This window comes from Capricornis sumatraensis, chromosome 12 (genome assembly GCF_032405125.1).
Source record: "Capricornis sumatraensis isolate serow.1 chromosome 12, serow.2, whole genome shotgun sequence".
Taxonomy (NCBI): domain Eukaryota; kingdom Metazoa; phylum Chordata; class Mammalia; order Artiodactyla; family Bovidae; genus Capricornis; species Capricornis sumatraensis.
Genome location: NC_091080.1, coordinates 38,176,073 through 38,200,263, shown reverse-complemented (window position 1 = coordinate 38,200,263; position 24,191 = coordinate 38,176,073). Strand labels below are relative to the sequence as shown.

At 33.4% G+C, this 24,191-nt stretch overlaps 1 protein-coding gene across 1 annotated transcript in view; it reads left to right on the top strand.

Moving 5' to 3' along the window:
- PDS5B (PDS5 cohesin associated factor B) overlaps positions 1-24,191 on the top strand; it is a 164,107-nt gene that overhangs the window by 60,582 nt on the left and 79,334 nt on the right. Inside the window, exons 8-14 of the mRNA XM_068984336.1 lie at positions 3,860-4,000; positions 6,113-6,228; positions 8,837-8,931; positions 11,801-11,946; positions 14,144-14,295; positions 15,536-15,649; positions 23,028-23,109. Of these exons, the coding sequence (XP_068840437.1) occupies positions 3,860-4,000; positions 6,113-6,228; positions 8,837-8,931; positions 11,801-11,946; positions 14,144-14,295; positions 15,536-15,649; positions 23,028-23,109 (846 nt within the window). The remainder of the gene's footprint in view (positions 1-3,859; positions 4,001-6,112; positions 6,229-8,836; positions 8,932-11,800; positions 11,947-14,143; positions 14,296-15,535; positions 15,650-23,027; positions 23,110-24,191) is intronic.

The following is a 24,191-nucleotide window of genomic DNA, read 5'->3' as shown; positions in this document are numbered from 1 at the left end:
AAGACATAAAAATTGAAGGCAAGTATGAATGACAGCAATGTGGTGCAAGTTGCCTATCTTACTCTCCTTGGGATAGATTCCATATAAATCTGCCTTTTCTGAGAATGGGAAAGAATTGCAGTGAAATAGCCCTTTCATTATCATCTCAGGTCTACTTATTTAAGATTGACCATCTTCTCTATTTTCAGGAGAAATGTATTCTGTGCTAGGTTCATGGATAGAAGCTTGTTGAGGTTTTATTTTACCCCTGAAGTTCTGGTGAGCTGCACAGCTCTAGATGGCACCATTCACATTGTATTCCATGTGAATTGTTCCATCCAGTGGAACAAATGCAGAACACAGTCTTGATGTTGGCGTCTGGAGTTGTGTAGCAGGTCTGTCTCCACCCTGCTTTCCACTTTTATCCACATCTGAACATGTAAAGGATGTAAATCTGTCTTCTTGGAAAAATTTAAGAAGGAAAATCTTTTGTAATTATGTATTTTATTTTCTAGAAGTTTATTGAAGGAGACTTTTTCTTGAAGTATACAAAATTTAATTTGGTATATAAACATGTATCATGGAAATGGAACAATACCTTGGTAAATTCCAGTCTTCGTTGCAGGCTTATTGCTTAAATAATTGTAAGCACATGATGATTTGGAAAAATGTATTTGATGGAGAGTGAACTTTGAGAAACTGGAGACTTGAATTATATAATCTGTCTTAATAGCTCCAGTAAGATTTCCAGGGAATTCTTAAATATTGATTTCTGCAAGTTTTGTGAGTGTTGTGTATTGGCTGGAGTAAATTGCTTAGATTGAGTGGATTGAGTTCGTTTTGTACGACATGATGGCACTTGAAATCTGTAGAGCCACATTTAAGCATTCTGTTAATAAGTACCCCTTCCCTTTTTCTTTGCTTCAAGTGCTTGTGAATGATTGTCTCCATGGATATTAGATACACTAGGTGAGCTCCTCCTGGTGGTCATTTATTTAAGCTGATACTTCCAAGCCAGTTTTTTTAGGGGAACACTTACTTTTTCTGATACAAAAATAAGAAAATAACACTGTACTATGTTGGTATGTTTTCTAGGATTGGGAAAATAAATGTTTGATTGGGTAATTAAAAAAATTTGGAATAGAATGAGGTGATTAGGTTCATTATACTGTTCTCTCAGCATCTGTGTATGTCTGAAAATATTTATGATAAAAGCTAAAAGAAAGATAAAAACACTTCTGATAATCCCAGATATATCAAGCTAAAACCATTTCCCTGTCACTTACACCTTATGTTTCCTGCTGTTAGTTCTTGCTGCAGATAATAGACAGCACACTCCATACTTGTCTTTATCAGAAGCTGGGGATGGGGGCAGGAGATACAGGATGAGTAGAATGGTCTGAGCACACCTTCAGTTCCATATTTATTCCAAGTACTCTGTCATTATTTTCTTCTCTCTCCCTGTTTTCCTTTTTTTCTTGTTCCCCTGCTTTATTTGAGAGTTAGCTAATAAGTCATTAAGAATTGCTTTTTTTCCCTTCTCCTGTTCTCCCTTCTAAATCTACTTAACTTTTCTACTGTAAATCTATACAATTACATGTAAAATACTTTCTGGTGAGCTTACTTGTCTTGTGGGGTTTTAGTACAGTGTAAAAATCATTCTCAGTCTTTTTGGGCTTATGCATGTGAAGCCATTATTCATTTATCTTCCTAGCAGAGAACTAACAAGCAAAAATAAAGGTAGGCTATCAAGGTAATATAACCCCACATCTGTGTCTTCTTTACTTGTATCTTTTTTCACTCTCATGCATGTAGACACATTGAAGTTTTTTTTTTTTTATAGATAGTGATGTTTTTATATATAGAACTTAAGAAGTCACGTTGGTGTTATGAGTTATTTTTTAAAATAGAATTTGTAACTTGACAACTCACAAAACTACAAAGTACATATATGTATTAAAAAGGTACAACAGTATCAAAAACAGAAAGTACATAGTGACAATTCAAAAAATTCCCTATATGGATCACTTCTTGGTAATATTATTTTTTACCAGATCTTTTTAATTGCAGGTTTTAGGAGATGGCACAAAATTATTTTGTTGCATTGAAAAAATGTGGTGTTTGTCTTGATACAGTTAAAATTTGGTTAAATTGCTTAATCTCACTTGGTGTCAGTTATTTTGTAACTAAAGTTGATCATCTAAATTTAAGGTAGAATTTCTTACTAGTGTTTAACTTATTCCTCCTTCTTTCATCAGGAGGCAGTTGTTATTTAATGTTAACGTGAAAATTAGTTACTGTTTGTAACAGAAGGACTCATGTTTTTTAGAGGGAGATACTTCAGTCAAATATGTATTTGCTTCTTCAGCTGAAGTATACACCCTCAGGAAGTTGTTTTACTTACAGTTGTATCATAGTACCTGTTACACATCATTCATTCATTTAAACTGAATTTAAACTATCAGGCACTGTACTAGGCTTTTGTTATGCAATGAAGACTGGAGATTGTTAAGTGTCAAATAAATGTTTTTGATGAAATTTGTAAGAAGTTAAACCAGGCAATGTTTCTTTCCCCCACTTCCATTTTCAAATGAGCTTTCTCAGACTGATAGAAATTTTCCCTACACTGATGATTTGAGCACGAAGGTGGCCAGATTGGAAAGAATTATCTTTTGTTAAGGAAAGCTATATTTATTTTTAAATAGGAGAAAGTTTTTGAATGGGAAAAAAAAGCCATTTTATCTTCAACTTGAATGAGAATTTAATCTTTGATGTCTTGAAATTCTTTCACACAAAATTGATGAACAGCACAGACAAACAACTTATTTTTAAAACCAATAACTAATAGTAGAATAGAATTTTTTATTTTCTTCCCTCATGGTTAGGTAGTTTGTACAGGTTCATAAGTCTAAAGAACTTCATTTAAAAAACAACCCAAGAACTAAAGACCAGCAGAGAAGACGTTGAAATGTAAAGTCTTTGACTGTACTTTCCAGATAGAAAACCTAAGTAAGCCAAGTTGTATGTTAATTGTCACAGAAAGAAGAAATCAGAGCAGCTTGTATGATGTAGAGAATCCTTAATGCCTTTTTCAGGGAGATAATATGTAGGATATTCTGTGGGTTAATTTTTTTTACATATTTGAAAGACTTTAAATAGATAGGAACTTGATCATTACGCCATGTGTTTTTTACCATTTTCAGTAGTAATGTGATAAATGTTTTGAGTGTAGAAGGTAGTGTTGGCTGCTTATAGAAGAAATATGTTCACATTTGGATTTTCTTTTGTTTGTGTGTGCTTTTAATTGGACTTTAATTAGTGCTATAAACCTTTTGTGTGTGTGTGTATATATATATATATACATTGTTTATCAGAATATAAAAGAAGATAAAAAGTATCAGAGGTTTTACATTGTAAATATAAAATTACATATTTTAAAAGTGGCATTGGCTCCTACTATGAAGGTGTAAGGCTTTAACTTCCATGCTGTTCTCTCCCATACTGCTGTGGTGAACAAAGTGTGATCCCTTGCCCTTAAGAAATTTATCTAGTAGAGAAACTAAGACGTGTATGCAAATAACCATGATACAGAGTAAAATATGGTAAGTACCATAATGGGGAATAAAATGTGTTTGGTAGGTAGGATGTTTATTGATATGCTAATTGATAAATCAATAGAAATTTCTTCTACTATGTATGAGATGAATTCCATGTTTTATCTTTTTTGGTAACCTGTAGTGGTTTCCCACCTGTTAGAAAACATTTTGATATGCCTGTTTTGACTTTGTATAGAATATTAATGGATTTAATGAAATAATAAAATTTCAGAAAATTCACTTTATCTATGGTACTTTTATTAATAAATTATTTTTCTCAAAAGTTTTTTAATCAGGTTCTGATGCTTGGGAAAACATCTATCAGCGATTTGTCAGAGCATGTCTTTGACTTAATTTTGGAGCTCTATAATATTGATAGTCATTTGCTGCTCTCAGTTTTACCCCAGCTTGAATTTAAATTGAAGGTAACTATTCTAAAAACATGGTTTTATCAACTAGATTAGCAAGAACCATTATTTGTGGCTTTTTAATACTTCAGTGGTTTTAACTGAATGTTTTAAGTGTGATGGTGTATTACTGTTATTTATTTACATGTTTGTGCCTTGCCTGTTTGTGTCTTGCTAGTGGCTGATGTGGTGCCTAGCAGATTGAATCTGCTTATAATTAATGATTAGCAGGATGAATGTTTTCCAGGTGATATTTTCTGGGTTGTGACTTTTTCGTTTCTAAGGCATAGTTTATAGTGGTTCCCCAGACCCTTTGATTGTGCCATAAAAATGGTTTTAGAGTCTGTTATCCACATAGGGTGAAATATTTTCCTTTATGAGCATTATCTTTGCTTACCTAGCCTGTATCGAAAGTGCCTTTGCTTTTCAGATGACTTTCTAGAAACTATTGATAATGTCCTTATTGCTTTGGCATTAAATTATGCCATCAAATTCAGTTTCATTTGCAGGTTTGGAGCGTATTTTTCTCTTTCAGATTGTTACATAAAGATTAAATAAGTCTGGTTTTAATTAATACACTTTGATGAACCACACTCTACCACCCAGAAAAGTTGTTAGATGATTTATGTGTTGGGTTTCTTGTTTCTAAAATTTTGAATTTGTCTCTTTGAAAGCTACAGAATAATGTGTTGATAGTGTAGTTACCCCCAAAATGCAGCGAATAATTATTCTCATTTTATTCTGAGTATCTTTTTGATGTATTTGCCAACTGAGCCATTTTATTCACTGGCCTTCCTCTGCCCGCTCTTTTCATATCACTAACAATTTTGATGAGGCAGAAGGCAGTCATAGCTTTAATTATTTGTTGGCCTGATTTCATCTAATAAAAATATTAAATACTATAAGAAATGTAAGAAAAAGAAATTAGCATTGCTGCTTCTAGCAAATTTAACATCCATTATGGGAGGAAGAGGAAAAATCCATATCTAATAAGAGGCCGGATATTATAAGTATCATAAAAGATAGAAACAGCATACAGTTAAAGCAAGGGGAACAGCACGCAGAAACACGGAGAGAGAGGAAGGTGCCGAGTGAATGTGCAGAACACGAAGAATTACAGTGTTGTGGTTACATAAGTCAGTTTAAATCATCCCTGTCTGCCCATTAGAATCTTCACCTGTGGAGCCTGAACAGACAGACAGATTGACTTAAATCAGAATTTCAGGCAGTGGAGTTCAGAGATGAGCTTTGGTTAGCTGTTTTTATTTTTAAAAGCTTTACAGGTCATTCTAATGTTCAGTCAGGTTTGAAATGGACTCTTTTGGAGGAATAGCGAAAGAAATAATAAAGAGGAGTCAGGTCATATCATAGTCTTTAAATGCTTGGTTTTGGCATTGGTTTAAAAATTTAAAAGAAATCTGTACAGTGCCGCCTAAGTAACTTGATTATTAGCGCTTTGTAACAGTCTCACATTTTGTGTTCAAGTCTAGCATTGTGGCTGGCTCATTCATTTAAGTGTTGTCATGTATTAGAGGCACCAAAATCAATAATGAAGCTTGAGTTCTTATCTGCAGAGTACTTGTGTTGTATATATAACAGAGACTTTAGTTTTCTTATCTGTGAGGCTTCATCACATTGTTAAACTCCATTAGGAATCTGCTGTATGTAGATGAACTGACTCTTGTATTGGGATATTTAGTGCGTATTTATTTCTACAAAGGGCTTAAACAGTCATACATAATTCTTTCTCTACTGTAGGCTTGGGCTCTGTCAATGTCTGTTCTTAAAAACCACAAATAGTTTTTCTAGGGTCCCAAGTTGGTTTGATGTGAATTAGTTTTTGATTTTGAATGGAAACAAGCCTCAATTTTAGGCCAAGCCATTAAGTTTTAATCAAACTTTGGGATGAATTTTCGTGTACAGGAGTACTTCTTTAATGTAATTTGAGATGATTAGAGCATTGAAGATAACATTTAATTTTGTGAAAAATATATTGAACATTTTTTATGTATAATTTTTCAACTGAAATTCATAGAAAGTTTTCAAGGTTTTTTAAGGTAAATCATGGGAAAAATTATTCTGAGTATATCTACCTCATGGTTTTAAAGCTGTGGTTGTGTTTTGTTTTAGAGCAATGATAATGAGGAACGTCTTCAAGTTGTTAAACTACTGGCAAAAATGTTTGGGGCAAAGGATTCAGAATTGGCTTCTCAAAACAAACCACTTTGGCAGTGTTACTTGGGCAGGTATATGATTTTGGTGTCCTATTTTAAAGTAATATGTGTTTATGTCTACTTATTAATTTAAAACAACATCCACATTTAGGATTTTTTCATAGATGAAGGATTTTGTATTTTGAAATTTTTGATGCTGATAGTGATTAGCCATATTTACAAATTCCCCTTGTCTTCAGAAATATTTTTTTAGTAATTTTTAAAAGATAATATATTGAAATAGCTATCTTACAAAGTATTATAATCATGAAGCTGAAGTGTGTTATTACATAGCAGTGATTCATTCCAACTGCAAATACATCATTGTGAGATATAGCCCCTCCACAAAAATTATATTTAGTTAGATTATTTGGAGATTTGTAAGGATAAGAGTATCCATAGAATGGGTAAATAAATGATTATGTATGTTTCTCCTACTAACCTCCTTTCTACATTTCTTACGATAAAGAAGAATTGATAATCTGGGCTTTCTTGTATGCTTTTAATGATCCACAAACCTTGTGAAATTGGTTGCAAAATTTGAATATGTTTGTGTATTTTTTCTGTGTGAGGAATTTATTACTTTTCTAAAGATGTCTCTGATCTTGAATATATTAAAACCACTTCTCAGTGTCTTGGCTGAAACCTACTTTGACCTTGAGGATAGAGGAGGATTTCTCCCCCCCCCCCCCCGCCCTGCTTTTTATTATGCTTATAACAAATAATGCAGTTAAGTCATAAATAAGTAAATAAGATTGAATCTTATTCTGTTTTCTTTGTGTTGAGATATTTGCATTGTTACTGCCACTTTTCTTTCTATTTCACTACCAGAGCCATCAGTGATTATAATACAGTTAATCTCTTTTGGACTTGTTTTTTCTAATTTGTTAAATGAAGAGATAAGCCTTTATACATTAAGCACTAAATTTTTACTCTGATTTCTTATTTCTTATGTAACTCAATAATAATATTTAACGAGGTGTGTTAAACTGATAAATCTTAGCCCATTGTCATTTTGAATTTGATTTCTAGACTTTTTCACCTTAAATACAATAAGCAAGAGGGCCCAATATTTTATGTTTAATTAAATTATGCAACTACTAATAAAAGTCAAAATGTATTTTATTTGACATGTTCAAAACAAAAAATATAATTTTACATAAAGACATTTAATATATCTTTAAATCAGGACTTGGATTCACCAGACCACTGTAGAATTTTCGGAGAAAAAATTCTAATTTAAATTTGTTACCTTTTTACTACATTGTAGTTTTTCCTTGTCTTGTTAATGGCATAAACAATCATATTATTACCCATTTTAAGGAGCTAGAGTATTTATTTAAAGATGTCTCTTAGTGGTTATATGGTACATGTTTAGTTGAGAAGGTGCAGTACTTAGATTCAAATTACTCAGGAAACCATGAGACTAAAGACTAGATTTTATGTAACTTTTTTTGGGTGCACTTCATGAAGGAGTTTTTTTCCCCTAATATTAAGCTTTTATGAGTAACTTGTTGCTCATTCAGTAGACTGCTATTTGTCTTTTTGTTGTTAAATTTTGTCTCTTACAGTATTAGGTGGTATAAGATTGGGAAACTTTTTGATCTTTGAGAATTAAGACATGCAGAAATGTTGAATGGAAAATCTTGTTCTTGTTACTCAATATATATTTTTTTAATCTCTGTTTTGTACTTCATAATGAATTTAGGTATATTATAGGCTTTGAACACTGGTGGTTTAGAGATAACTAGACTGTATGTTTCCTGATGGAGGAACATGATACTGTATCAGGTCTTGCTTTAAAAAAATGAACCTGAATATGATCAAATCTGTAGACCTGATTACTAATTTGTAGGATTTAGGAGAGAGGGGAACCTGGTAGCTGACATCAGAATGATAAGATTAGTACAGTCTAAACTGTGGAAAACCACTACACACATAAGCATAAAACAGTTGGTTCACCAGGTTATACGGGAGAAGAAAAAGAGAGGGGAAGTATAAAAGGTAAAGATAGTTCAATAACATATCGGCCAAAAAGTTTTAACTTTCCAGAGATGCATACTGAGATACCTACATTTTTATGTAAAGATTTGATTTGATGTTAGTGTAAATAATTATGATGGTTAACTATAATAGATAGGAGTAATTATTGGCACAATTTTAAAGTCATAAAATAATACAGGGTTTAGTACAAGATCTGTGAAACATTTGTGAATGTTCTATATTTAAGAAAGAATAATTTGAGGAAGAGTTCTCATTTCAGTATGAGATTTAATAATGTATCCATGAACTGTGTATATACTTAACACTTGCATAAGCATATATATTTTAAAGTATAATATTTATAGGAAAAATTTTGTCATTCCAGTTCTTATTTTTGAGCCAAATGTGTATTGTTTGAACATGCTCCTTAAAAGTACATAGTTCTCACAAGAGATTGACCTGGTTTAATATAAAGGTTCCATAGCATTTGTACATGCATAGTATACAAATCTTTGTTACAGTACTCTGGTTGTGCTTTGAATTATGCTGTAAAATTATTTTTTCTTTTAATTAGAGAAATAAATATAAATCAAGTGCAGATTGAACACGTCTGTTTCTCTTACACTAAAGATTACTCTGTGCTTTTGTATTTTTTCAGGTTTAATGATATCCATGTACCCATCCGCCTGGAATGTGTGAAATTTGCTAGCCATTGTCTCATGAACCATCCTGATTTAGCAAAGGACTTAACAGGTACTGTATACCCATAATGGCAAATATTCCTTGGTGCTCTTTGGAAAAAAAAAAAAAAGATAGGCTTTATATATAGGACAAAAACCTTCTGTTTTGTCCTTTTTTTGTGATTTTAGTGGGTGAAATCTTAAAATTCACCATCATGGTAGTTACTCTCTGAAGCTAGAATTTTGCCTCCTAGTACATAGTCTACAATCACGTACATAAAAAGTAGTGTTATCAGAGGCAGTGTTGGTTTCTTAATTTAAGAGTAATTTATTTCAGGCATTCGGATTTGAATAGGTCTTGACTTTGAATACATTATGAGACTTCAGTGGTCTTTAATATTTTGAAAACTTACGTGAGAGTCATCAATTTATAAACTAACCATGCTTAATGGAGATAACTTTCTTGAACTCTGTAAATTCATAAGGTATTTCATTTTTTATAGTAATGTGAATATTTTATATCTGACTGTTGCCAGATATGAAATTATGAAATAGTTCAGAAAATATAGATGAATATAGCAGCCACTGTCTTCCTCGGAAATGTTAGCATTTTGCTGTATTAGTTTAGGAGATTAAAAAAGAAAAAGAAAATACATTGTAGATACAGTTGAAACACTTTTCACAAGGGATTCTCTTTCCTACTTAAGAGTAACTTCTCTAATAAATTTGGTCTACAGCCTGTTCATGCTTTTCTGTTTATGTTGCATGTGTACATATCTATAAATTATATGTAGTATTCTTAAAGTGATTTAAAAATTTCATTGAAAATATGTATTGAATTTGACATAGTTGAACTTATTCCTATGATCTTATTTTGTGTTTTCTATTTTACACGCCTATTCTTTGCTTCTCTTATTTCTATTTTTCCTCTCATCTGCTCAGTGTATTTTCTTCTCATTTTTCCGTTTTTATCCCCATGGGCCTGAAAGGTAATTCTCCTTCATGCTTTCACCGCATAGTTGACTAATTAAGTCTAAAGTTAATCAGAATACTAGCTTCTTTCTGAGCAATCAAGGACCCTCTAATACTTTAACTCTGAGCAGTCTCTTCCCCAACTTTCATATTATTGTTTATTATTATTGGGTTGGCCTTCAGATTTTTAATTTAAAAATAAAACAAGCACTTTGCGTTTTTACCAAAAACTTTAGTAAACTTTATATTCACTGTGAACTTTTTTAAACTTCATATTCACTGTTTCGTTTCCCAACCTTCTACCATTTTTCAGGCAACTTCATAATTTCATCTTCTCAAAACTTTTTTATCTTTCTGAGCAAAGAACTATTTCAGGTGCCTTTTACAGTCTTCCACAGAATTGAACTTTTTTTTTTTGTGAAGACTGAAATAAGTGGAAAACCAAAGGTGCAATGTCTGATGAATAATGCAAGGAATCAGAACTTCCCAGCCAATCTGTAACAGTTTTTGCCTGGTCATCAAGGAAACATGCAGTCTTGCATTATCCTGATGGAAGATTGTGTTTTCTGTTGACTGATTCCAGATGCTTTTTGTTGAGTGCTGCTTTCATTTGGTCTAATTGGGACCAGTACTTGTTGGAATTAATTATTTGGTTTTCTGGAAGGAGCTTATAATAAAGGACTCCTTTCCAGTTCCACCATATATACAGCATCACCTTGGATGAAGACTGGCCTTTGGTGTCTTGTTCCGTGATTTCTTCTGTTCTATATTATTGTACAGTGTCCACTTTTCATTGCCTATCACACATACTGTCTTTCTCACTGTTTGAAATAGTTCTATTTGGTAGAGAATGCTCAAGGTGGAGGAGCTTAGGACCTGGGCATTGGTTTTATGAGCTTTTTACATTATATTTGTTAACTGTTCATTTATTGAGTAGTAAATCTATTTACAATCATAAGCACTGTGTGTTGTTTATAGACATGGCTATATATGTTACTCCAGATCTGAACAACAAAATTATACTTACTAATCTTCTAATTAAAAGCCTGAATAATAATTTATGTTCACTTGTGATGAAAGTGAAAATGAAGGTGCTCAGGCATATCCAATTCTTTGCAACCCCATGGACTATAGCCTGCCAGGCTCCTCCATCCATGGAATTTCCCAGGCAAGAATACTGGAATGGATTGCCATTTCCTTCTCCAGGGGATCTTCCTGACCCAGGGATCGAACTTGGGTCTCCGGCATTGCAGACAGACTCTTTACCATCAGCCACCAGGGAATATATTCACTTGTGGTACCTCTTCCTTAAACCTAATATATCATTACTGAAGATTGTTCATTTTTCTTTCAGTTTCCTCAGTGCCAGATCTGAACTCCCATGTTTTTTGCTTTAATATTTTCCTCCAGTCTCTCATAATTGTTGAATGTTTCATTTCTTCTGTCATCCCTTTGGATGTTAAGTGGAATTGTCTTATGCTCTTTACTATAATCCTATTTCTTTGCTTCCATTATCTTAATCTTTCAATAACCTCACTAAGGATTTGCCTAGTTAAGGGAGATAGAAACTTACATTCTCTAGTCTTTTCCCAGCAAAACCACTTGACTTGAATATTTTAACCATTAAAAAAAAAAAGTGAAATATTGATACACTTCTTGATTCATTTATGTGGCTTGTTAAATTACTGAGCCTAGGAGCTCAAGTCATCCACCCTGCCCCATAGATGGGGAGGGGATTTACTACTCAGTTGAATGTAAACTACTGTATTTTGACTGAAGTACTAACCTTCCTTCCTTCTACCTTCTCTTTCTTCCTTTCTGTCTCTCCTGCTACTAATATTTTTGAAACATTTAACTTTCTACTTAGGTTTTGTTTTTGTTGTGGTTTATTTTCAAAGGTCTTATGCAATCTTTTAAGACATTTTAATTGTCAAAGTTCCATTTTAATCAAATAAAATTTTATCTTTCAGAGTATCTTAAAGTGAGGTCACATGACCCTGAGGAAGCTATTAGGCATGATGTTATTGTGTCTATAGTTACAGCTGCTAAAAAAGATATTCTTCTGGTCAATGATCACTTACTTAATTTTGTGAGAGAGAGAACATTAGACAAACGGGTAAGTAGGAATAATAATTACTAGTAGGTTTATATTTTGAATACTCGATGTTTTAATAGAGTTTCATTTGCAAATATTGAGATTTAAATGAAATTAGCTCTTTTTTTGGGGGGAGCATTTTAATATCTAAAATAATGTTTATAAGAAGGTTTTACATTTTGTTACATCAAATTTTGTTCATCTTATTTGTTTATCCTCAAATGGGACAGGTCTAAGTGGTAGATTAGTCAGATATTTAACCTGTACACTAATCTTAATAAGTGACTTTGTAAAGAACTGACACAACTTCTCATTTTCCTTTCATACGGGTATCAATTCATAGTCCTCTAGCTGATTGTATCATAATTTCTATGGAATAGAAAATAAAAGATGTTTTCAACATGGCAAAGCTAACCCGAGCAGAGCAGCATGCTTCTCGCCCACCTTCCATGACCCCAAACCTTCTTCCTTGAGCACCAAGTAGCTCCACTCATTAGTTAGTGGCTTCCGAACAGGGGACTGTGTCTTATTATGTTTGTATTCCTTGTTGCCTGGAGTGTATTCGGTGCTTAGTGTTTCAGTGAATATTCATTCTCCGCTCCTCCCCATTGCCTTTCCTTCATGGCATGGATTTTATAGACTTAGACTTAAGAGTAATTTTGGTGAAAGGTGAAAATCTTTGATGTATTTAGGGGTTAATTAGCAAAGAAAGCAGGAGGCTTGTTGGTAGCTGTGAATAACTTTAACCAGGCAAATACTTTACAACATTTTGACAGTCGCTTACAGGGTTGATTGTGCTCTCTTCATCATTTAATTCTCTCTTTGATCATGCTGGTTGTGGGTGGAGAATAGATGGACAGGAGTTGCATGGTTTTCTTGTGAAATCTGTAGGTATTCAGAGCAACTTACTTTAACTGATAAGTTTAGACTTGTCTTTATTGAATATATCAGTAGGATACTAAACAATGAAAAGCCCAAAGGTTGTAAAGGAAGACAGAGAGGTTTGCATCGTGCTAGGGTGACAGCCTTCTGAGTGTGATTTAAGTAATCTTCTTCATGGTCAGAGTTTGTGTGTTGTTGGGATCATGCTTCACATGTGTTTGATCATCGTGTTGTGTTCATTGTAGGACTGCTTGGGTCATTCTGTATATATTGAATACCAAAAAGTTGTTAAATGTATTTACATTATTGGCAGTATTAAAATTTGCTCTGTATCTTTAAATTCTCCCTAAAACACCAGTTTCAGGAACTAGAGGTAAGATAGGAAATTGGATATACAGTTTTTACAAATGTATTGAATTTTGAGTAAAGCTATTGAAGTCTTTTATTTCAGTGTGTATGCAATGGATGGATGAAATAAGGACTATTCTTTACTGTAATTAAAAGAGAAACCAAAAGAAAAATGTTGCTATGACTGCAAAGGAAAAATGAATAATTTTTGCAGATTTGTGAAGTTCTAAATATTACTAACATCCTACTGATTATAGTGCTGTAAAATTTAAGGTTAATCTCATACCGAGATAATTAATGTTAGATATATAGCAGATATGTCCTCATTAAAAAAAATAGTTGAATACGTTATTCTGACACCTGAATGTCTTTCCCAGGTATACCAAATGAACCACTAATGTGTCTTTACATTCAGCATCTGATAAAGCCACTATTCTATGTACCTTTACATGTATGTTTAATATAGACCATAATCTGGAAAAATTCTATAAGGAATAGCACACGCTTTATGCGCCTAACTGTCTTTGCCTTTTAAAAGTTGGTAACATGTTTCCCCTCACTAATTCTAAATGACATTAAGTAGATTGTGAGTGAAATTTGTTTTTAGAGGTTGGTAAGGGTCTAAGATATCAAAAGTGAAGTCGCTCAGTCGTGTCTGACTCTTTGCGACCCCATGGATTGCAGCCTAAGAGGCTCCTCTGTCCATGGGATTTTTCCAGGCAAGAATACTGGAGTGGGTTGCCATTTCCTTCTCTGGGAGATATCAAAGCATTAAAATTATTTATATATTAATAGATATCTGTGCTTGATGTAGTAAATATTAAAATGATAGTTGTATATTTTTATAGTAATTGCAAATTAACATCTAGTAAGTGAGGTATGATTAAAATATATTGTGTAAAGTAAATAAAAAAGGGGGTAACTAGACTTGAAGGAATTAATATAAGGAGTCATTTTTAACTATTAAAAAAAATGTTTTTATTTTAAGTGGAGAGTACGCAAAGAAGCCATGATGGGACTTGCCCAGATTTATAAGAAATACGCTTTACAATCAGCAGCTGGGAAAGATGCTGCAAAACAGATTTCATGGATCAAAGACAAATTGCTCCATATATATTATCAAAATAGTATTGATGATAGGTAAGTTAAAGAGACCATAAGTAAAATGTTTGGTGCTTTTTGGTATTATATAACTGTTGTTGAGCTGTTGTTTTAGGTGAACTATTTTTTTATTTTTATTTTTTTATAACTTTAAAGTCCCTCTTTGGTTTTTACTGCAAGTTAAAAATTTTGAGTGACTAGTTGCTTTCCTGCCAAAGCCATAAATGAAGTAGTGATGTACATATAACTTTAGGGATGGGTACATCTTTTATGGTCATTTTTGTATACTGTATTTTAACTGAGTAATATTTGAAAGTAGAAATGTATGCAATTATAATTTAAATATTGTTTCATAGGTAATTGTATTATAAGGATTCACATTGATTTTTTTTTTCAAATAAAAGTCAAATATACACCTTTTATATTTAGGCATTTTAAATAAAAACAGTTCCTACTTAAGGCTAAAAAAATAATCTATAAATTTATATATAAAAACACATTATCTGAATATAGTCTTTGTGTTTTTCTATTCCAGTATATAAGATTAGATCTTGTATGGAACCTATCCATTCTATAGTTAGTAGACTTGTAAATCCTGCTTCCAGTCTGCATTGATTTGATGAATTTTTAGTGGGGTCCAAATGATCTTACCTATAAAGATCAAAATAAGAAAATTAAGAACCAGTAGGACATCTTAGAATTTTAAGAGGTGTGGGAAGTAGAAACTGAGTATCTTAGGTTGATATCATCTAAGAAGTTTCACAGTTACTATTTTTAAAAAATTGACATTTTAAAGCTTTTTGAGCATGTGACAGGGCACAGAGATTTTCATTTTGATTTGGTAGCTCCCCTTTCCCCTGTTCTTTTTGTTCTTTTATCTAGATCGTTTTTCATGATGATCACTCTGGAAACTCAGAAGACAGATATTTCCTTGTTAGTCTTAACTTAGATTAGAATTTGTTGCTTGGAAAGTTCTAATGTCGTTTTTAAACCCTTTATTATTTAGTTAATGAAATTGAGCCCCTAGTACATAACTTGCCCAAAGTCATGCAAAAGTAGCTATCTTTGCTAGGTATAGGAGTTTTTCTTGTATATCCAGCTGCCATTTTTTTTGTGGGGTTGGGAGGCTCTTCTTGTTAAAGAAATCTTTTGATTTGTAAATCTCATCTCCACTCAGAGAAAAGCTCTGATATGTATTTTTATATGTTTTGGAAATTTATATACATATGTAATACATATATTTATAGAAATTAATAGAGTACTTTATGTTTTTTCATAGATTGCTTGTTGAACGGATCTTTGCTCAATACATGGTCCCCCACAATTTGGAAACAACAGAACGCATGAAATGCTTGTATTACTTGTATGCCACCCTGGATTTAAATGCAGTGAAGTATGTTTCAAATGTCAAACTCCGTTCTTTCCATCTTTTGCAGTATACTGGATTTTATGGAAACGAAAGCAACTATTTTTAATGTTGACAATTTATGTAATGTACATTGTTTAAATGGTCAGACACAATAAAATACTTGGATATTTTTTCAGAAAGTACTGCTACTAACATGGGATTAACAAGGATTTTTGTAACTAATTGAAAAACAGCTGATTGATTAGGTAGCTTTTAGGACTTAGTTTTTTCTGTTGTCTCAAGAAATATTGATGTATTTTTTGTTTTTTTGCTTATATTCCTTAAGGCATTAGAAGGGTCCATATTGTGAAAGTAGTACTTTCTTATTTTCACCTGATACTGATTTGAGTTATAGTGTAAACCAGTAGGATACATATTTTTGTGCTGCATAATCTCAACATGGTGTTATAGTTTGGCATAAAGGTAAGCAAAAATATATTTTTATGACCATGTTTCATTCAAAAAGTGCTTTTGAAGGCCTTTTGGCACTTTGTACATGGAAGAGGAATTGCTAATTGAATTGTACTGAGGCTTAGGAAATTGAGGCCTGGAGATTGATATGCTCTAGATTTCAGAAAGTATAGATCCTTAGTATTCTAGTAAATGGGTAACTTAACCCCCAGCTAATGGGGTTTACATATGAAGAAATTAGAAGTCTAGGGAGCTGTACCTAATTTTCATTCCTGTCACAGCTTAATGGAATTTTTCACTTCACTTCCTCCATGGAAATTGTTATATGTCTGTTTATATCTTTCACAGAAATGTAGAGAAAAAGATTGTAGGAGGGAAAATGTACATTTCTGAATATCGTCTGTATTTCAGGCACAGGAATGTATCTTAACTGTGTCTGCTTTCCTGCTGCAATTGGCACAGTTGAGTAATTTCAACAGGGACCTTATGACCCACAAAGCTTGTGAAATTTACCATCTGGCCTTTTACAGAAAAAACTTGGCAACTCCTAGTATAAGTGATATTTTTTCTGTTCTCCACGTGATAAACTGAATCCCACAGAGATCAGTTAACTTGCATAAAATTACACAAGTAGTAAGAGACAAGGCCAGAATTTGAATTCAGTTCTACCTGGTTCCAAAACTCATTCTTTTTCCACTGCATATAGTAGAATATGTTTCCACTGTATTTAATTGATTGTAAAACCTTAAATTTTCATATGCTAACATCTCTGAAATTGGAATGCATCCTTTTCTTCATGGTGCAGTTGATGGCCTCTTAGCGTGGATGAGATGCGATATATATATGTATATTCCTTTTGGAACAAACTATTTTAAGTCACAACCAGTCTAGATGCCTTGACTCATTTCAGCTGTCATTCATGAGCAGTAATGAATTAAAGACACTTTTAAGCAAAAAGTGAGAGTTCACCACTCATAGATCCTACTTAAAAAATTAGTGAAGAGTAAAAAAGGAAACTAAATCCAGAAGGAAGGAATAGGATAGTTTTCTTAAAAGAGTGTTGGGATCTGTATTAAAAAGTAGATTAGCATCTAGGCTGACACTGAGTCAACCTACACCACTGCAACAATTTGTGAGCTCGTGAGAGTCCTTGGGATACCCTTCTCATTCCCTGGGAGGGGGCACACAGTCAGATAACATGTTAAGATGGCAGATAGTGTTCTGATGTTCTTTCATCGTATAAGAGCGAGGACAGATATGACATGTTGATTAATTAGACCAACTATACCTATTAAAAATTTGAGTCCCCCCTAAAAAAATTTGAGTGTATAACTTCCAAACCCGTAGGAGCAAACAACTAATGAAAACTTTAATACCAGAAATGGAAAAGAAAATTTAAAAATTTGTGAATAGAATACACAAAACATAAATGACAATTTCAGAACTAAAATAATATACTGAAAATATATTTTGAGATATACTGAAAAATAATTTCATGGAAAAGCTGAAAGTAAATTCCAGTCTGTGGATCAATTGATTTCTACAAAAATGGTTGGTGAGTGCATGAATACTTATCTCTTTTAAGTTAAAATAAGTAAGGTATGTGTGTGTGTGTGTGTGTGTGTGTGTGTGTGTGTGTATAACATTTTTGAAGTTATTTTTTATATCAACTTTTTGTAAAGTTTCTTTATACGTTCTATACACTAAAACATTTGTCAGGTATGTGCACAATATATCTTAGAGCTTATAGTTATGTTTTTACAATGCTTATGGTGTCTTAGCACATATAAAAGTTTTAATTTTAATATAACCAAATATATCAGTCTTTTTCTGTTTTGCTTAGGCTCTCTCTGCATTTTAAAAATTCTTTTCTATACTGAGGTTAATTTGTTGTTCCATATTTTTGAATAAAATTTTAAAGATTTGCTTTTCAGATCAAGATCTTTATTCTTCCTCTAATTTATTTTTATGCATGATGTCAAATTAGAATCTTATATTATTTTCTACATGGATATTCAAGTCAGTTATTCTCTCTAATGACTTCCCTGTAATACCCACACTCTCAAGTTTCTATACAACTATGTTATCCATTTGTAAGTTCTCCATTAATTCAATATGTCCCTTTGTCTGTTACTTCCTATTAATCAACTTTTTCGAATTAAGTGACCAACTATACACCTGATGCTTTTTAACATTTTATTACTTACTTTTACATTTTGTCTGTGGTTATTTTCTCCAAAAGTCTTTACATTTACTGTCATGAAGTATTTTATGCACCCAAAGAAATGATGAGTTTTGAAGCGTAGTAATAACTGTCAACATCTGCTGGTCATTGAAAAAGCAAGAGAGTTACAGAAAAACATCTATTTCTGCTTTATTGACTATGCCAAAGCCTTTGACTGTGTGCATCACAATAAACTCTGGAAAATTCTGAAAGATATGGGAATACCAGACCACCTGACCTGCCTCTTGAGAAACCTGTATGCAGGTCAGCAAGCAACAGTTAGAACTGGACGTGGAACAACAGACTGGTTCCAGATAGGAAAAGGAGTACGTCAAGGCTGTATATTGTCACCCTGCTTATTTAACTTCTATGCAGAGTACATGATGAGAAACACTGGGCTGGAAAAGGCACAAGCTGGAAGCAAGATTACCGGGACAAATATCAATCACCTCAGAAATGCAGATGACACCACCCTTATGGCAGAAGGTGAAGAGGAACTAAAGAGCCTCTTGATGAAAGTAAAAGAGGAGAGTGGAAAAAGTTGGCTTAAAGCTCAACATTCAGAAAACGAAGATCATGGCATCTGGTCCCATCACTTCATGGGAAATAGATGGGGAAATAGTGTCAGACTTTATCTTTTTGGGCTCCAAAATCACTGCAGATGGTGATTGCAGCCATGAAGTTAAAAGACACTTACTCCTTGGAAGAAAAGCTATGACCAACCTAGATAGCATATTGAAAAGCAGAGACATTATTTTGCCAACAAAGGTCCGTCTAGTCAAGGCTATGGTTTTTCCAGTGGTCATGTATGGATATGAGAGTTGGACTGTGGAGAAAGCTGAGCACCAAAGAATTGATGCTTTTGAACTGTGGTGTTGGAGAAGACTCTTGAGAATCCCTTGGACTGCAAGGAGATCCAGCCAGTCAATTCTGAAGGAGATCAGCCCTGGGATTTCTTTGGAAGGAATGATGCTAAAGCTGAAACTCCAGTACTTTGGCTACCTCATGCGAAGAGTTGACTCATTGGAAAAGACTCTGATGCTGGGAGGGATTGGGGGCAGGAGGAGAAGGGGACGACAGACGATGAGATGGCTGGATGGCATCACTGACTCGATGGACGTGAGTCTGAGTGAACTCTGGGAGTTGGTGATGGACAGGGAGGCCTGGTGTGCTGCGATTCATGGGTCGCAAAGAGTCGGACACGACTGAGCAACTGAACTGAACTGAATAACTGTCTGTGAATCTACCACCCACCCTCTTTCATCCTCCTTCCTCTCAAAGGAAACCACTAACCTTAATTTTGTGTTTCTCGTTTCCTTTTAAAGAATGGTTTTATTATATGTATGTATGTATCCTTTAATTATATATTTTTTGTTTTTGATCATTTTTGAACTTTATAAAAATGGAGTGATTGTGGGTATAGTCTTCTGTGATTTTTTTTTTTTCACACCATTCTATTATATTCCTAAACTTCATCCACTCTCTCAACATAGCTTATGGGTCATTCATTGTCACTGAGGTATTGAATTACTTTGTCATTATTCCAGTTTTATTCCATCATCTTGACATTGCAGATCTGAGTGCATGGAAAGAATGGACATTTGTGTTGTTTCCATTTAATAATGCAAATAATGCTACTGTGAACATTTTCCAGTTTAGTAAACATGCAGGAATTTCTCTGAGGTATAGCTGTGAATGGTTCTCAGATTTGGCTACATATTGGAATCATTTGGAAAGGTTTAAAAAACACTGACACATGAATCTCATCCTCAGTTTGTCATTTAATTTGTCTAGTTTGTAGTATGCACATTGGGGTGTTTAGAAGAGCATTTCTGGGGATTCTAATGGGCAGACAAGGTTTAGGTTCACTGGAGTTACAGCTATGAGTGGAACTGCGGAGGATGCACATTCCCAGCATCATAAACTAGTCAAATCATTTTCCAATATGATTATACTAATTTATACTCTTGCCAGTGGTTTCTTAAGTTTCTCCATCCTCTGTCTGGCATTTTATTTTTTGTGAATCATTTGGATATGAAATTTTGTCTCATTTTATTTCCATCGTCCTGAATGCTAATAATGATGGTTTACTTCATGTTTCTGATTTCACCACAGTGCTCACTACTGTATTATAATGCCTGTCCTACTTCATTTGTATTACCATTCTAGCCCAGAAAGTCATTTGAATTTGTGACGTCGAATTATTTTGAATGGTATTTAAAATAACTCCTCTGTAACAGGCAGGTTCCTGCTAAGAATTTGTTTGGTAAGGATTTTTATTTATTGGAAGAGCCATATATTTTATTCTATGATGGTGTTCTTTTGGGGGAGACAAAGTACCTTCTATGTTTTAGACTTTCTGATATGTACCCACTTTTGGGTAAGTCACTAAGTTAACTGAGTATCTTGATGATTGCAGAGGAGAACTGAGGCAGCTTGAGTGCCCTCTGATCATGGTGTGTATTTCCACCTTTCCCAGGTTGCCCAGAGCAGCTGTTATCCACAAGAGTAAGTGGTACTATCAGGTGTCCTGGTGGTATCTTCTCCTTCATTGATCAGGCTCTCATCTAGACAGGTCTGTACTGCCGAGTCTGACGGGTAGTTTGCCAGTTGAGAGCAGGTTGGAGGAGAGGTTCTCGTCAACATTTGACAGGTTTCTGTGGCTCAGTGGCAGTTCTGTTTCTTTGAAATGATGCAAACATGTAGTGCATTGGTGCAACTGAGGAGAAGCCCGCATGAGGGGACTAGTTGTCTACTTAAAATGTCACTTAATTTAAAAAAAGTCAGTTAACAAATGTAAGAGTTGCCAGGTTCCAGTCAGATTTTTCACTTTTATTTAGTGACAGAGCTGGAATTGAGACTAACATTGAATGAATGGGTACTTGTCTTCCTAGTATAGTAATACTGCTTCCACTAGTACAATTTTTTTTTCCTTAAGTGCTGTTTAGAAAGGCAAAACACAAGGACGCATTGTCTTTGCAGCTTAATATAATTTGATTAAAATGCTTGAGGGGGTGCCCCTCCTGATTGTTACAGTACAAATTCTTAATATGTAATGGTCACTTTTTGACTTAAGCTGCAACCGTAATGGTTTATAATAAGCTTTAGAATTACTTAAGATTTCATCTTTAAATTAATAAATAACTATAATAGGTAAGATAATTTCTTTTTTATTTCTCTGCTTTAAGTGAAAGCAAGTTTCAAAATCCAGGGCCTTTTAAAGTTACAAGTAGTGATAAAATGTGTAGATATGGAGAGAATTCATTGACTTTGGGGTTCAGAAGTAATTTCACAGATGACTGCTCTGTTTCTTTCAAAATTATTGTTTTCATTACATAACTGCTACTTTGCTGTGAGACGTTTTCAGTCCTCTGGATAATGGTCATTTTTCTTTTAATGTTTGAATCCTTGAAATGTGCCTGTTAAACTTTAGGGAACTTTAGTACCTTGGAAACAGTAAAGTATAGCTATTTTAAGATGAAAATACTCCAGTACTGTTGTTTTGCTAGTACCATTTATAAGGGACTACTATAAAGGGAATTTGTGTCCAAATCTCTGCTAATTTATCTCCTTTTTTAAAAAATACAAAAGTACTTTTAAGACACACTGTTGAGAATGAAAATATTAAGCAAATAATTGCTTTGTCTATCATAAGAAAATGAATGTTTTTACATGGTTTATGTACGTCTGCATTAAATTATTGTCTCAGAGCAGTGCTTTGTATGTGTGATAATGGAGTTAATAGAAAGTATGTGCTCAGTCGTGTCTGACTCTGCGACCCCATGGACTATAGCCCACCAGGCTCCTCTGTCAATGGAATTTTCCAGGCAAAAATCCTGGAGTGGTTGCCACTTCCTTCTCCAGGGGATCTTCCCGACCCAGGGGTGGAACTTGAGTCTCTTTGGTCTCCTGCATTGACAGGCAGATTCTTTACCATTCATGCCACCTGGGAAGCCCCAGTAGAAGTATAGATAATTGAAAACAATAATGAGAAGTAGTAGTTGGTTTTGGAAAATTTCTTTTTTAAAATTTTAAATGTAAATGGTTCTGATATTCTATAACTCAGCATTTAAATAACATTAACTGCTCTCTGTGATTTATATATATTTTATATATAAATATAAATTTCTTATATAAAACTCTTTAAAATTTCTGCCTGAGAACAATAAAAGTGTTATGGGGACATCAAAATTTTTGTTGTGTAGGATGAATATTCACTTATATAACATAATTTATAAATGACTAATAAAGTATATATATATAAAATGTAAAATTATAATATTTTTCTTTCAGGAAAAAGTATCCCCATTATCTCGGAGCTCACTGTTTTCTGTCTTTTATTCCTTTTCATCCTACCTACTGAAAGATACTATTCCATTAAATATTGCTTTATTTCTCAAGTTTGTAATCACCTCGGTTAATTCCTATGCCCTTGCCTGCAAATGTGTTCCAGTTAATGAGAAATTTTCCGTATTTCTATACAAAAGGAAAAACGATCACCACTAATCCCCTTCTTTTGATATGCCCATCTCGGCAAATGTTATTATCTCTTCTATTTGATTCCTCTCTCTCTCCATTTATCATCAGTTGCTTAGCCCCTGTAACTTTTACCCTATCTTTGTCATCTCCCTTTATAGTCTGAACTTATAGAAATATTATATAGTTGGAATATCCTAGAGGATTTTTATCCCGTTTTGTTATTTAAATTTATGTGTTTATGTTTTTCAGAGCATTGAATGAAATGTGGAAGTGTCAAAATCTGCTCCGACATCAAGTAAAGGATTTGCTCGACTTAATTAAGCAACCCAAAGTACGTTATCACCATTTCTGCTGTGTGTTTGTTGAACAGCTGTTTCTAGGTGGAACAGTTCTGACTCTAGAACCTATGATCTCTAACTTAGAACACTGAAATTTTTAAGAAACTTACTACATAGAAAAACTTAAATTCACTGTATCTGCAAAAGATGATATCCAACAGGAAACAGAATGTGCTTCTGTGTACTCAGAATTAAGCCTTTTTTGGTAACTTTTAAAAACAAAAAACAATGACTCAGTATTATTGATAGCATATAAAACAGTAAAATTACACTTAATGTTGTTGCACTGAAATGCTGCCATCATCTTTGTATAGTTTTGTGGTTATAGAAAGTTTTAAAATCATGTAATTATAGTTTAGTATTTTGATATTTTTACTTAGGACTAATACTATGGTAATTTTAATGTATTACCTGGTCTTCATATTTATAATTTAATGGTAGTTATTCATCCAGTTGATTTGTTTGAGAATGTTGTATGTAGGCCTATAAAAGATACAATTCATCTAAAAATCTGTGTGTCTGGTCATTTTAAATTGCATCCAGGGAAAACAGCACAGTGTTATTTTTGTTTCTTTATCAGCACATAGTGGACTCCTTCACCCTTTCCCCACAACATACACTTTCTGTTCATAGGACAGAGGTCAATAGAATGGAGTTATTTCATCTAAGGGAGAACATCTCCAGTTTTCCTAGGTGTAAATCTTGCCTTTTGTCCTAAAAATCAGTGAGCTAACAGTAGTTGTTTGAGGTTTATGGTGACCTCACTTTTTTCTTAACCTCTAAATCAGTAGTAGTAATAAGACATTTCTTGACCCTTGTTTGCCTGATTGAAGCTTTACAACTGAGTAGTATTTTTGGTTTATTGGCTAACAGTTATCTCTTTGTTTATGACTTATTGAACATAATTTAACCTTCTGTGATTCCTGATTATATTGAACCTACTAGAGTAAGTTTTTCCTTGTTACACAATAACTTAAAATTATTTTAGTAATTCTGCTATTTCAGTACTTCTGCACGAAGGAGGGAAATTGGAAAATCTCAGTTAAGTTAGTGTGTTTCAACCAATAAACATTTG